The 14415-nt window shown below is 36.8% G+C and overlaps 1 protein-coding gene across 1 annotated transcript in view; it reads right to left on the bottom strand.

Annotated features, from left to right (window-relative positions):
- Dnajc1 (DnaJ heat shock protein family (Hsp40) member C1) overlaps window positions 1-14415 on the bottom strand; it is a gene marked incomplete at its 3' end in the record, with an annotated part of 219070 nt that overhangs the window by 80826 nt on the left and 123829 nt on the right. The window contains exon 8 of the mRNA XM_033759662.1: window positions 6220-6310. Within this exon, the coding sequence (XP_033615553.1) occupies window positions 6220-6310 (91 nt within the window). The remainder of the gene's footprint in view (window positions 1-6219; window positions 6311-14415) is intronic.

The following is a 14415-nucleotide window of genomic DNA, read 5'->3' as shown; positions in this document are numbered from 1 at the left end:
AGGAAAGGTTTAAATGCAATTCAATGGAAAAGAAATGATTATTCAAAAAACAGTACTGGAACCATTAGATATCCACAGGCGAAAAAAAAAAAAAGAATTTCAACTTGAAACTTACATTTTAGGGAACAATTAACCCAAATTGCATCACAGCTTGTATAAAATGTAAAATTATAAAAGTTTTACAAAAATAGAGAAATCTTTATAATCTGAGACTGGAATAACATCTTTGATATGGTATCAAAACACAGTCAATAGAAAACAATACCTTGTACTTCTTCAGAATGGAAAGCCTGCTCTATGATGAAAATATAAGCTATGGACTTGGGAGAAGATACTTGCAAACCACTATTTCATAAAGGGACTGACTCATCTAGACTATAAGAAGAACTTCTGAGACTCAGGAGTAACAAAGACTCAATCAGAAACCAAGCAGAAGACATGAAGATAGATTTCACTGAAGAAAAAGCACATGCAGCTGGGCGTGGTGGCACATGCTTATCTCAGCACTTAGGAGGCTGAGGCAGGAGGACTGCTGTGAGTTCGAGATCAGCCTGGGCTACAAAGTGAGTTCCAGGTCAGTCTCAACTACATAGTGAGATCTTGTCTCAAAAAACAACCCCAAAAACAAAACAAACAAAAAAACCCCAAACAAAACAAAACAAAATGAAAAAAAACCCCAAACAAACAAACAAAAAAAAAAAAAAAAAGAAAAAAAAAAAAAAAAAAAAAAAAAAACCCCAAAAAAAAAAAAAAAAAAAAAAAAAAAAAAAAGAAAAGAAAAGGAAAAAGAAAAAACACGTTTCACCATCCCTAGGGTTAGGGAAATGTAACTTAAGACCGTGATGAGAAGTTTCTACACACAGTTAAAAACAGTTTTGAACCACAACAATGCCACATGCTGGTGACAATGTAGAGAGAGGAATGGGAACCGTTTAGAGCTTCCAACGATACAAACAGCCTGCTGCGACACACCTGCCATAGATTTGCCTCCACTGTCCCGAGTCGTCACACACTGCCAGTAGAAATGCGAAGTGGAACAGGCACTTTGGAAAACAGTTGACAGTTTCTCCAAACTCAGCACAGACTGTCTGTATGACCCAGCAACCGCACTTTGGGGATCTAATTCCTACATGAATGCACAAGGCAGGCTTATTTAGAACAGCTCAAAGCTGTAAACAACCAAAATGCCCTGCAGCTGGTGAATATGGGTAAACAAACCGTGGAACCTAATTACCAGAGGATATTATTCACTGATGACAATTAATGAATTAATGATATATGGAAAAACTTGGCTGGATTTCAAGGGCATTTTGGAAAAAGCATACTGAAAAAAGACAATCTTAAAAAGTCACATACCAGGGCTGGGGATTTAGCTCAGCGCTGTGACCGAGTTTGATCCTCAGTACACGAGTGGGGCCATATACTATATGATTCTCCAAATCACATCCTCAGAATGACAAATCATAGAGAGGAAAAGCACATTCATAGCTGCCAGATCAGGGATATTGTGGGTATGTGAGGGGATGCAGAAAGAAATGGGAGTGACTATAAAAGTGGAAACAATGCTAACAATGCCCCAGTGTGGACAACATGTGATGACACGGCACAGCAGTATCAGCTCACTGTCAGTGTCAGTGCCGGGTTCTATCAGATGCCAGAGTTAGGTAAAATGTTAGCAACAAGGAAACTGCACAGTGGGGACAAGGGCCCTCTCTGTGCTACTGCTACAACTTCTGTGAATCTATATTTTAGGGTCAAAACTGAAATATAAAAGCAGTATGCAGTTTTGTCGTAGCTATCATGAAAAAGAGAAAACGACCCTAATGTTAGATGACTAGGTACTTGCAGTTTGGTTTAAAATTTCCAGAGACAGCATCTAAATGGACTCAAAAGGGCCACAACTCGTCATATACGGAAGTACGAATGGCACAGTCTGGAGAGCTGTGCTGATCACTTGAAGAGTAGTTTTAGTGATGGCAAAAACTTTCTTGTAAGAAATGCTGCAGAACGTGAGAGTGGAGAAGAACAATATAGTATTTCTAAACTCACTAAGTAATGTGACAAATACCGACCAAGCTCCTACTACACACCAGGCACTGTCCTAGGCCAGTGACGGGGGCAAGCTTATGGCATGTGCCCCACAGCCGGCTTTGATATCACTGAAAGCTGTAAAAGGTCTGCCACTGTTCTCATAGGCTGGGTGTTACAGCTGTAAACAAGGGACAGAAAAGCCTGCCTGATGGACCTTATAAACTGATACATTATTTTATAATATTAAGTACATATTCATTTCCAAATTAACAGGTAAAACTGGAGTTGAAATTTGACTCATTATAGCCATAAACACATATTAAATGGGACAAAAATTTTTTTGGAATCATTTTAGTGGGAAGACTAAGACTGTATTATATTTGCACAAAAACAGCAATGATATGAACTATTACGGGGTGCATGGCAAATTTATACTTGAGCTGTATCATTTTAAAGATTCAAACTTCTATTGTTATCAAACTACCCTGGGCAAACACTATGCTTCAGATATTTTCTGCTGACATTTAAAATCTTTTGGGACTGAAATACGAAGCTTCCAACTTCCCAGTAGGTTTTATAACATACTACAGCTGCTAAGTTAAGGTAGAGTTTCTTCTTTTTCTTTCTTCGGCTTATTGAGATAGGGTCTTCTCTCACTATACAGCCCAGGTTGGCCTCAACTCATGGCTATCCTCCAGCCTCAGCCTCCTGAGTGCTGATTTCAGGCATTTGCCACCACATTCTGCCCCCGAGTTTCAGGGTAATGCTTCCCAAGTTCAGTGGAGGTGGTGGTTGGTTATGCATCTTTTCTTAAATTATCTCATCTTCTTCCCCCAGAAGCACCCATTCTCCCAATGGAAAAATGTTGTAAACACACACTGGGGCTGCCCCTCCCAAGTCCCCCTTTCCTCTTTTCCAACTCCTGAATCAACTTACACATCAGCACCAGCATCTCTTTTCCTTACAAGCCTGAGTTTCCTAGCAAACCAATGCTTCTTTATCTTAGTGAAGGCAAATGAATCCTGGTAACTCCCTTCCTGCCAGCACAAAGGTCCCTCCTTGTTGGGTCCCTCTGATATCCCAACTTAGGACTATTGCCAGAACATGCAATGGTGCCACAAAATAAGAGGCAAAATATGACTGGTGTCTGAAAGTAATATTTCTACATGTAAAGGTAGGAAGGTTTGATAATTTTATTTTGTTTTTGATTAAAAATCATACAAGGTATAGAGAAAATGGTAACAAAAATACTACTTTTAGCTTTTCTTCTCCTTTTGTCTACTTAATTCTTGACCTTTATATATATTAGCTCTATGAAATAAGTCAAACATTTATTGATAATGTACTGTCTTTCAAAAAGCTGGAAGAAAAGATTCTGAACATTTTCACCACAAAGAAATGTTTGATGAGATGTTTACTCTAATTTTGAATATTATGCAATGTTTACATGTATCAAAACATCACATGGTACTTCAGAAACATGCGCTTTTTGTGTCAATTAAATTTTAAAAATAATGAATTTAGCATTCATTATATAGGCTGTTTCATTATAAGAACATAAAATTTACTTCTACCGATTTAGAGCGGAACTGGGGAAGTACAGTAGCTCAGTGGTAGACTGCGTGCCTAGCGTGTACAAGGCTGTGGGTTTAATCCTCAGCATCACAAATTAACAAAAACTATTTAGGATAAAGCTCATAAAATTAGAGACTAAAAGAAAAATCCATAACACTCAAAATGTCTACTTTTATAAATATTCAACTTATTTAAAGCTACATCATAAAATTGATCAAAGTTTATAATATGTGACAAAATTGCTTAGAGATTAAAAAATTTTTTGCAAAAATTATTCATTTTAAAGAAATTACTGTTTTCACAATTTCCCTCCTCTAAAATATTATTTTTATAAGACCATTACACCTTACTCAAAGTAGTTCTGGGGCAGCCCCCCGAGAGTGCCGCACAATCTGAGCAGTAAAGCAGACACGAGGGCAGATTAGCAGATAGGTCATGAAAGACAGGCAGCATAGAAGAGCTATTACTAATCTGCATGAGATGCATTTACTCAATTAAGTAGATGGAAATGTTATTATGAACTCAGTATTCCAATGATGGTCTTTAAAATTAAGAAGGATAGGGGCAAATGAAACGCACACTAGGGGATTTGGGCCTTTATGTATTAATTCTAATGTATACAATGCAGAACACTGTAATGAAGTTAACAAAATTAATTAAAAGATTCTTTGCATGTAACCATTAGAGACTACATTAAAAAATACATGACAGTTTCTGACATTGTTAACAGTGAAAGTGACTGTTCTTTATCATTCTTAATGTTGATCCACCGCCTTTTCCAAATATTCAACGATATAAAAAAACATGAGATGAGAGACAACCATCTGATTACTCAGAGCCTAGTATGAGTGTTGCTTTTAATATGACTTCTTGTCTGTATTTATTCCATTCTGTGTTTCAATAACTGATAAGTCAGTGGTGAATTTTCAAATGTTTTAGAAGACTTGTTACACATCTTTTTTGAAGACAGAAGACTTTCAGGTATTTATTTAAAATTTGTTTCTTCACATAATCTTTTTTAAATAAACAACAAAATAAGAAACAAATGATTAAATTTAACACTGTTAATCAAACTCTTAGGCAGAACAAAAATCTTTGAACAATTTTCAAAAAGTGGTCACAGACCTCAAAAGGACCTCTGACATTGTGATAAATACTTTTTTCTTTAACCCCTATTTTCATAAGGTTAGTATATATACTTAATCTTTTACTAGTAAGACAATTCTAACACATACACCAAAACTGTAACAGCTAAGTGATCTGTTACAAATTACATAAAAATGATAAGCTATTAGATAAATGCAATGCAGTATATTTCCATTGCCTTTATAGGTAAATTTTGGATTAGTTGGATATTTTCCTCTTTACAGATAGGATTTTTTTTCTCTGACTAATCTGAAAGGCCTAAGAAATGGTTATGTACCAATTTTACTTAAAAATAACAATCATATAAAAATTACATTTAGAGTTGTATTTGCCCACTTCTACTTCCCAACACACATCTACCCAATCTTAATAAATAATCCTCTATCATCGTAACTCTTCCTTCTTCCCAGAAGTTTACTTTATACAATTATTCCGTTGATCTGAAGATTATTCTGTATTTGTAATTATTGAAACTTTTTGAATTAAACTCTGTCTCCCTTGAGGCAGAGTTCTTATGGACTGATGCTTGGTTGACATTTAATATTCATAGTATTACATTAATTTCAGTATCCATCCCTTCATCCGTTTACTGAAAATTTACTATGCCAGGACACTGCTGGAGGCCACAGACCCAAGGATGAAAAAGCAAGTCCCTGTTCAATGGTGCCCAGGCACACAAAGGATCGTGCTAGAGGGAAAAACCGCTCCCTAGTGTAGGCATGCTCTCTCTAGCCCCTGGGACTTGAGGACATAGCAGCGAGCAGATAAAGACTCTGCCTCATGAAGCTTACATTCCACTGGGAGGAAACCAGATATAAACAACAGCAGTACATAAATTGTTACATAGTATTAAAGGCACTCAATAAAACAAAGCAGTGTAAAGAGACAGTATATATGTGTCGGAAGGATGGAGACAAGGCAAAATTAGACAAAAGGACCAGAACTTGGAAAATGTCTTTATAACAGTACGTTCAACTTTTCCTAAAATCAGGAAGAACTGTCTTTAGTGTACACAGGAAGGTTTCTTTTCCACATATTAATAAATGTATTCAAAGTTGTTTATATTATATAATAATTTGCAAATGAAATAAAACTTTCAAAACAAAAATCACTGATATTTCCAGGTTTCCCAATTGCTATAGCACTGTTATAATATACAGCAGTTGGTTAGACTTGGCACTAAAAATCAATTATAATTTCAGTACTGGGACATAACAGGACCTGGCAGATTTTGGACGGTCCTATACTTCAGGAGTTGTATGTTGATTTTATGTTTCCTTCTGAGAATGGACTTTGGTGCTTCAGAAATACAGTATTTTTGATTCATAATACATTAAATACAACTGACTACTAGAAAGTGGCAAAGAAAACATACAAAACTTAATTACTGCTAAACCTAAAGGAAAATCCAAATGTAGATCACTGGTTTTATATATTGTTAACACAGTAAGACAGTTTCAAACTCACTTTGAAGTGTTTCAAGTTCGGTTCTAGTCAGTGCATCTTCTCTTTCCTTCAATTTTGTTTCTTTATACTTAGCATAAAACTGCCCAGCATCCTTAAAAAATAAGTTATAAGTAAATTAGCATAAAAATCAGTTTGTTTTGACAGCATTTCCCCAATAACTTCCTTTTATAGCAGTATATAAAATTTAGAAGTAGCCTGCCTTTCTTTTTGTTTTCAAATTTTATGATGAACAGAAGAAACTGAATAAGCACTTCGGTCTGATTTTTCTCTCCTGGACAGCTAAGGCCAGAAACTGCCTGAGAATAAATTTGCGTAAATTCTTCTCTTACATGAAAAGGAGGTCTTCACGTCCTATTTTATTCCATTCCTATTTTCTTAATAGCATACTATTGTGTGTACAGACAGCAGGAAAACTCATTTGCTAAACTGAGTTATTGGGTGAAATAAATTAATTATTATGACTAACAAAGTACTGTTACTATCTTCACATTAGTCCTTTAAACTGCAGTAAGTTTTCAAAATCACTATCTGCAGATCTGAATGTTATAATCACTATCTGTATGCTAATGAGAATTAAAATACACGGCCACACAGATGTGAATCAAACGTGTCACTCCCCTTCCACCACTCCTAGAGACCAGTGCCACACAGTCACTCGGAGGCGAGGACACACGGGCACCAAACACACAGGTGTCAAGATACAGTGGCTAAAGATACAGTGGCACATAGGTAAGACTTTAGCACGGAATAAAAAAAAATACTAGGTCTTCAATAAATCACAGACATAAAAACAAACAAGTTGATGGTCTGGGCATGTGGCAATCCTGACAATGACAAAAAGCAAAAGAGATCTTTTCCCACATTCCTCGACTCAAACTTATTTCATATAGCGACATAGCTCCGGGGCCTTTGTGTTTGCTTTGTCCTCTGGCTGCAGCATTTCGCTCCCACCATCACTCTGACAAACTCTGTGCATCCTTGAAAGCCTTGTTCAGGCACTACTTCCTGTACCATCCCCAGCAGAATAATTCTCTCCTGCACACTACTTCTGTACTTGCTTATGAGACTAGATCTTGCCATACTGAGTCCTAGAAGATAGGACATTTGAGATGAGGATCCTGTATGCCCAGAGCAAGTAATTGGCCTAGAGCAGACACTTAGTGAGTGTTCACTGAGCTACAACAGATTGAAATATATGAGAACCATTTAAAGAAAAAAACGAAAAGGTTTGGTGATTAAGTGGAGCAAAAAGAGAAGGGTATCAGGCAAACTTGAGGGTAACATTCTAAGACTGTTAAGATTCCTAGAGCAGATAAGAAAGGGATCCATCTGACAAAGCTATTTCTGTAGGAGATAAAGGGGGAAAAATCAATCTCTGAGATTACCCAGATCAGATGTAAACAGATAAACACTTAAACACTTGAGAATTCTCTTTTCCTCTATGACTATATCCAAGTCAAAGCTTTCTCCTGAGGTCCATGTCTCACGGGACTACATCAGAACTCTTCTACTGGATAACGAACTTGGGCACTAATAGGGGATTCCTAAAATTACTCAGTCAATATAAAAAAGATATTTCTCTTTATCCTTTCTATTCCCCTGTTCATGTTCTTATCTCATTTTACTGCACAGGTTTCCACAAGCCCTGGTCAGCTAAACAGCACTATGATTCAAAGGGTCTGGATGGTCATGCACCCCACTTACTCCCCTCCATGCCCATACATACTTTGCATTTCAGCAGGGTTTGAGGTTAGGATTTTATGGCCCCTTAAAATTCCCCACTCCACCCGCTTAAGTAAAACTCAACCCTGGGGTATTATTTTATATTAAGCCATATCAGTTATTTATACCTTGGTGTGAATGAATGAATGAACTTATTAGCTTCTTTCCACAGAGTAGGTTTTAATAGTAGGGAAGAAGAAAAGGCCAGGAAGGCATTGGCTCCATGAAGGGAGTAGGAAATGTGGCACCATGCAAAAAAAAGAAGGGCACAGATTAGTTACTTATGAGAGGTGAAAGAAGGTAGGTTGAAATCAATCATCGTAGTATAGTACAGTGAGATACAGTGATTAAGAGGCAGATTTTAGGGCCAGATTACCTAGATTAAGATACTAGCTCTGCCTTCTTACTACCTGTATGACATTTAGCAAATTATTTCATTGCTATATGTTATTGTTTTTTTTTTTTTTTTTTTGTGAGACAGGGTCTCACTATGTAGTTGAGACTGACCTGGAACTCACTAAGTAGCGCAAGGCTGGTCTCGAACTCACAGTGATCCTCCTGCCTCAGCCTCCGGAGTGCTGGAATTACAGGCATGCACCACCACACCTGGCTTCATTGCTATATGGATCAGTTCTTTCATCCATAAGATGAGAATAATAAAAGTATCTAATCATAGGACTGTTGTGAAAATTAAATGTTACTATTTGGGGGACACTTAGGATGATGTCTTGTTAGGCCTATGTACGTATTAGTTGCCTTCACTATTACTTTACCATTTGACTAGATTCTTGTTCTTTGTCACAAAGTAAGGGTGAGTTTTTACACTTCATAGTCCATCAAAATGCCTCCTGGGCAATCTAGTGTCTTCCTGCTTAGGTGATTTCTCTTCAGCCACATCTTCCACATAAAGACCTGCTGCTAAGCAACCTTTCCCTAGTGGTCCTGCCAAATGTTTCTAAAGTTTCTTCTGCCTGTTACAGCACAAAATTCCACTGAAAGTCCTTCTTTGAAATACCCATTTGATCCAAAACCTCACTTATCTTAGGGCTGCAATACCCAGACACCTGAATCTATTCCAGCTAATCCAAGAGTTTTCACACTTTCCCTATCTCAGTGTGCTCAAGGCAAAGAAACCTATCATTGTTTTGCTCCACTTTAAAGCGCTTGTTTACATGATCATACTTTTTCTTTTTTCCTTACCTTGCTCAGCTGTTCAAATTATAATTACATCTGTCCATTCTAGGAAGGATTATTTTTCTAACAAAACTACAATCTCAATTGTACTGTACTAAATAACTTTACTTTATTCCAACCATCCTTACATAATAAATTATATTATCCTGACCATACTTTAAGATGCACTGAAAACAAAAGACTCTAAAAGGAAAGTGATCAGAGCTGGGCGTGAAGGGGCACACCTGTGATCTCACATCTGTGAGTTCGAGGTAGGCCCTGACTACGCAGTGAGTTCACAACCAGCCCAAACTGCAATGCAAGACCTTGCCTCTAAATAAATAAATAAAAACAAAAGTGATCAAACAGCTAGGCAGCTTGAAACTATCTTATAAGGGACTGGAGATGAGATGACTAGGGGTAATCTGGTAACTACTAGAAAATATTTGAAGAATCATTATGGGAACTACGTATAGTTCCATAGATAGAAGTTTTGACTTCGGATAAATATAAAGAAGTGTTTTCTAGTAATTAAAATTAGCTGAGAATAAACTAGACTGACTCTAGGAACAGTATTCAAGATGAGACTTCAATGTATATTCTTCAATGGTGGTTATTCTTCAATGTAAACTGTAAAGGGGATGCATGTATTTGAAATAAGAAGAGGCTTAGAGATGACTAAGTAGGAGATCTAGAGATGGAAAGAGGGTAGGAAAGACAAAGGCAGGGAGGGGAAGGGGAAGTAAAGAGGATTAAGATGCAATATGCATATGTACCAACCATAAATGTATTTTGTATTGCAAACACTTATTGAAAGAAACGGATAAGTTAGAAGATGAAAAGTAACAATAAAATAGAAAAGATTTAAAGAAAAGATATATGAAATTTATATAAGATCAAGCTAACCTTAAAGAATACATAAAATTAACTACAAATATTAAACAAAATACAGACTATAGGATGTACATTCCATGAAAATATGAAATTTTCCTTCCCTCATTTTTCAGGGCCTAAAAGACTACACGATACACATTAGGCACTTGGTAAATATTTGCTGAAGAGAAAATGGTCCTTGCCCAACATTCTTCTCCTCTCCCCATCACTATGACACCCTCTTAAGATTAGGTCACAGAACTACTTCTCCATGGGCTGCAGCAGGAAGCTTCCATGTCATTTCCCAGCCAATTCAGAGAAAGCTCATGCAAATCCCCAGCTCTATTGCTACAGTGAGCAAGGAGGACATGGGCTTTAGAGCTCCCGAACAGTTAGCTAGAGCACCTGGTGATGGACAGAGGCTAGAAAAGTTAAGTCACTGGAACTTCAGGATGGTCTGTACTTTACCATAACCTATCAGTCTAGTGTGACCACAGTTTGAAACGCCTTATACAAAATGCTTGGGACCAGAGGTGTTTCAGATTTCTGATATTTTCCACAGTTTTGGAATATCTGGATCTCTTGAGGATGGGGTGTGACTCTAAACACAAAATTACTTTGTGTTTCATATGTCTTATACACATAGCCTGAAGGTAGTTTTACTTAATATTGTGCATGAAACAGTTTGTGCCCAAAAAGCTTTCAGACTTGTGGTGTCATATTAACACTCAAAACATTTTAGATACTGGAACATTTCAAATTTCAGATTTTTTAGGATTAGTGATGCTTAACGTGAGATAAAATATAAATGCTGTATGAAAGTTAGTACAGAGAACATACAATGAGCATTTTTTAGGTGGTTTGACAAAGGCTTCATAATGATGATGGCAATTTAGTTAAATCCTGAAGATGTCCTATTTCCATAGGTTAGTAGGTGGTGAAATGGAGAAAACCCACATATAACTTTTTCTTTTATCATTCTGACACAGTTTAAATGATAAAGTGACATGCTGAGCTGGCACTGTTTGTCATGTCTTGTTTACCTTTATATCTCAATATAAACTTCAAAATATTAAACAGTCCAGGGCTGGGGATTTAGGCTCTGTGGTTCCGCCACCTGCCTCACAAGCGCAAGGACCAGAGTTTGATCCCTGGTACCAAAAAATAAAATAAAATAAAATAAAAAATCCAAAGAAAATCAGACAGAAAGGGCACTGATCTACAGTGGCTGGATCAGAGAAATGTAGAACTAGGCCCCTGGGAGAAGCTGAGAGGAGAGGCTGCTGCAAAAAGATGGAGGGAGGCTCCATTTCTTCTTGACTGAATGACAACACAAATCTTTGCTGCTTGAAGTTTACAAATAAGCTTCAAAACAAATTATTTTAAGTATTTTTTTCTGAAAATTTGCCTACAAAGTCAAATGCTCTGTATTAAATTTTGCTCTTCAACTAATAACCTCAGAATTACTGTATAATAAAATTACAGCAAAGAATATAGAAAAAATTTTAAATTATATGCTCTGAATAAGAGTCAAAATTTCTGTTTTGGGCTTAATAACACTGAATTCACAAAAAGTCAATAAAAATAAAAATGGAAAACCAGAAGGCATGCGGTCTTCTGCTTAAGACAGTCATATTCAAGGAGATTCAAAGCCTAAAACTACTTTTGAAGCTGGGGTAGGAGATGAATTGACTGAAAAAGCCATCTGCTCGGCCCAGTCTGACACAGGAACACTTCTCACCTTTTATAATAATTATAACTAGTCTACATTCTTGGAGAGGGTGTTTGAGATCAGACAGCTTGTTATACTCATTACAAAATCTGGTTAACCAGCAGTTGAGAAAGTTTACTGTGTCTTGAGCTTTTACAGTTGTTACATGTTAATATTTCTTTGTATGTTTTCAGTTTCATTTCTGCCACTAACTAGTTGTGTGTCACTTTGGGCACAGTGCTGCATTCATATGGATCTTACACATTTTTCATCTATAAAACATGCAACAGCGCATCTATATATAATCTTTAACATCCTACTTGATTAACCTTTGTGGCTTTTCATCTTTTCTGTATCTAGCAATAAAACTAGATAATTCGACTTTATATTGTGTTTCTGGATCTCTGAGTACTGACATCTTATGGAATTTTTGTCTCATGTAGTAAGGTTTTTCCAGTTTTCCTGCATCCTTTTCGTCTTCTAGGAGCAGTAGTTTAGCCTTATTAAAATTCAGAACAGTGTCTCTGTCCATTCTCATTTGTTTATATATTTTCTATGTAAAATATGTGTGTCTGGAAAGTTTTTAAAGTTTTACAGTACTAAAAGTAAGCTGCCTCATCCCTTGGAAAATCTGTATTTAACTCTGAGTAGAAAAGCAGGCAACTCAGCTTAGAACAAATGCCTCCTAGCCTTTTAGAAGCTATTCTCCCTGCTAATTAGCTGTGAATGTGTTGTTTGGACAGGGGCCTAGCAAACAGAGGCAGACGGGTAGAAAGGAGGAGTCTGATTAAAGGGAGAGGGATCTCCTGGCTCTTCCACAGTTGTAGTCTCCATGGGAAAAGCTTCTTGGCAGGGAAGCTTCCATTTAGAGTCAGTTTTGTACAGTACTGTAGTATTCCCTCTACTATCTTAAGCAACATTCTTTTAAAAGTAAAAACCAGAGCAATACAGAGAAGATTCCTCTCTTTACACAGCTGCTGCTCCTATACAACCTATAAACCTTGATGACATTTATATGTACACTGGAAACTTCTTAGAATCATTTTTATTTTAACAATCTTCATGTTACAGAAACTTGGTAGTGTGGAACAATGAGACTAAGACTTAATAACATGAAGAACTGGGCAATGGACACTTAAATGAGCTTTATATTTTATAGGTTACAATACTGAAAAATATAACAACGTAACAGGTAGAGAGAAAGGCAAATAGTGAATTCCCAGAAAATCAAACTAACAAGTAAATATCTAAATTCTCAGTACTTCAAATCTGTTTCACCTTGGAAGAATACAGAACTACAACTATGTAATTTAAATTGGGACTCACCTGAGATATTTGGCACTTTCTGATCTTACATGAGATACGAGATTAAAAATTAAATTGTTGCCAGGCATGGTGGTACCACCTGTGATGCCAGCACTTGGGATGCTGAGGCAGGAGGATCATTGTGAGTTCGCAGCCAGTGTGAACTACATAGGGAGACCCTGTCTCATGGCCCCACACCCAAACTAAATTATTATGGCCAAAATAAATGCAGTTCCAACACAGGTAGACAGTGGCAAAAACAAACTTACAAGATTTTACTTTAAACACATAGCATCAATTATATTTCATCAATTTTTGCTACTTTTTTGGCTGTAGAATATATGAACAATCAAAACATATGCTAAGACTAGGGTTACAGCTCAATGGTAAAGCACATGCTTAGCATGTTGCAAGGCCCTGTGTTTAACACACACACACACACACACACACACACACACACACACACACACACACAACCTCCTTCCCAGAAAGGCAATATGGCTATTAGGATAATTGTCTGGAGTTATATGCTGACTACAGCTGACATGGAAGACTAGTTCATCAGACTACAAGCAAATGTGTATACTCTTCAAAACTATCAGGAGGCAGAAACAGACTGGTACAATGTGAAAGCATCACAGAAGCTATACTTGTAATGTTACAGTTACTTTCTAGCCTCAAAGGCCTTGCTATAGGGCTTGATATGTTCTAATTCATTTCCTACTTCTTCTTGATCACTAGACTTGCTTCCTTAGCTATTTAAATACTCTCTCAAGGCCCACCAGCTTCCCTGCATGCAGTCATGCATTTCATTCCTCTTTTCTCTCCAAGCACACTAACTTCTCTCTACTCATCAATTCACAAATACTCTTCATATTCTTTTTTGCTGATTTCTTACTAGATGCTTATTTTTTTTTTGCCCACGTGGGTACATGGATGATACTGGGATACATTTTGCGAAGTATACAGTAGTAAACTCCATGCATCTCTTCCTTGAGTACTGACTATTGGGAAATGTTTGATATTAAGTGAACATTATCAAATATTTTAAGATGTATCAAGTATAACAGCTCTGCCATTCTAATCTATTATTCTTATAATTCTCTCAATATCTTTTTCAGAGCAGAATATAGGAATAAAATTAAATACTGGAAGTGTGGGTAACTTCTCAAAAAGCAAGGCATCATTTTGGGTAATGGGCATCAAACTTGGGACCTAGTGCTTGCGAGTACCACTGAGCTAAATCCCGGGCCCAGCAAAGAATAATATCAGAGAGATACTTTTACACTATTCCACCAATCAAAGATCACAGAACCCCTCTGAGGATTTTCTGTCTGCTTCATAGCTACTGGGAACTTTTAATCTGTCACGTCTAACATTTCACACATATCTTTGACAAATGTGAAGAAAAA

Source organism: Fukomys damarensis, unplaced genomic scaffold, assembly GCF_012274545.1.
Source record: "Fukomys damarensis isolate Sample0158 unplaced genomic scaffold, DMR_v1.0_HiC HiC_scaffold_37, whole genome shotgun sequence".
Lineage (NCBI taxonomy): Eukaryota > Metazoa > Chordata > Mammalia > Rodentia > Bathyergidae > Fukomys > Fukomys damarensis.
This window is presented reverse-complemented; position numbering and strand designations above follow the sequence as displayed.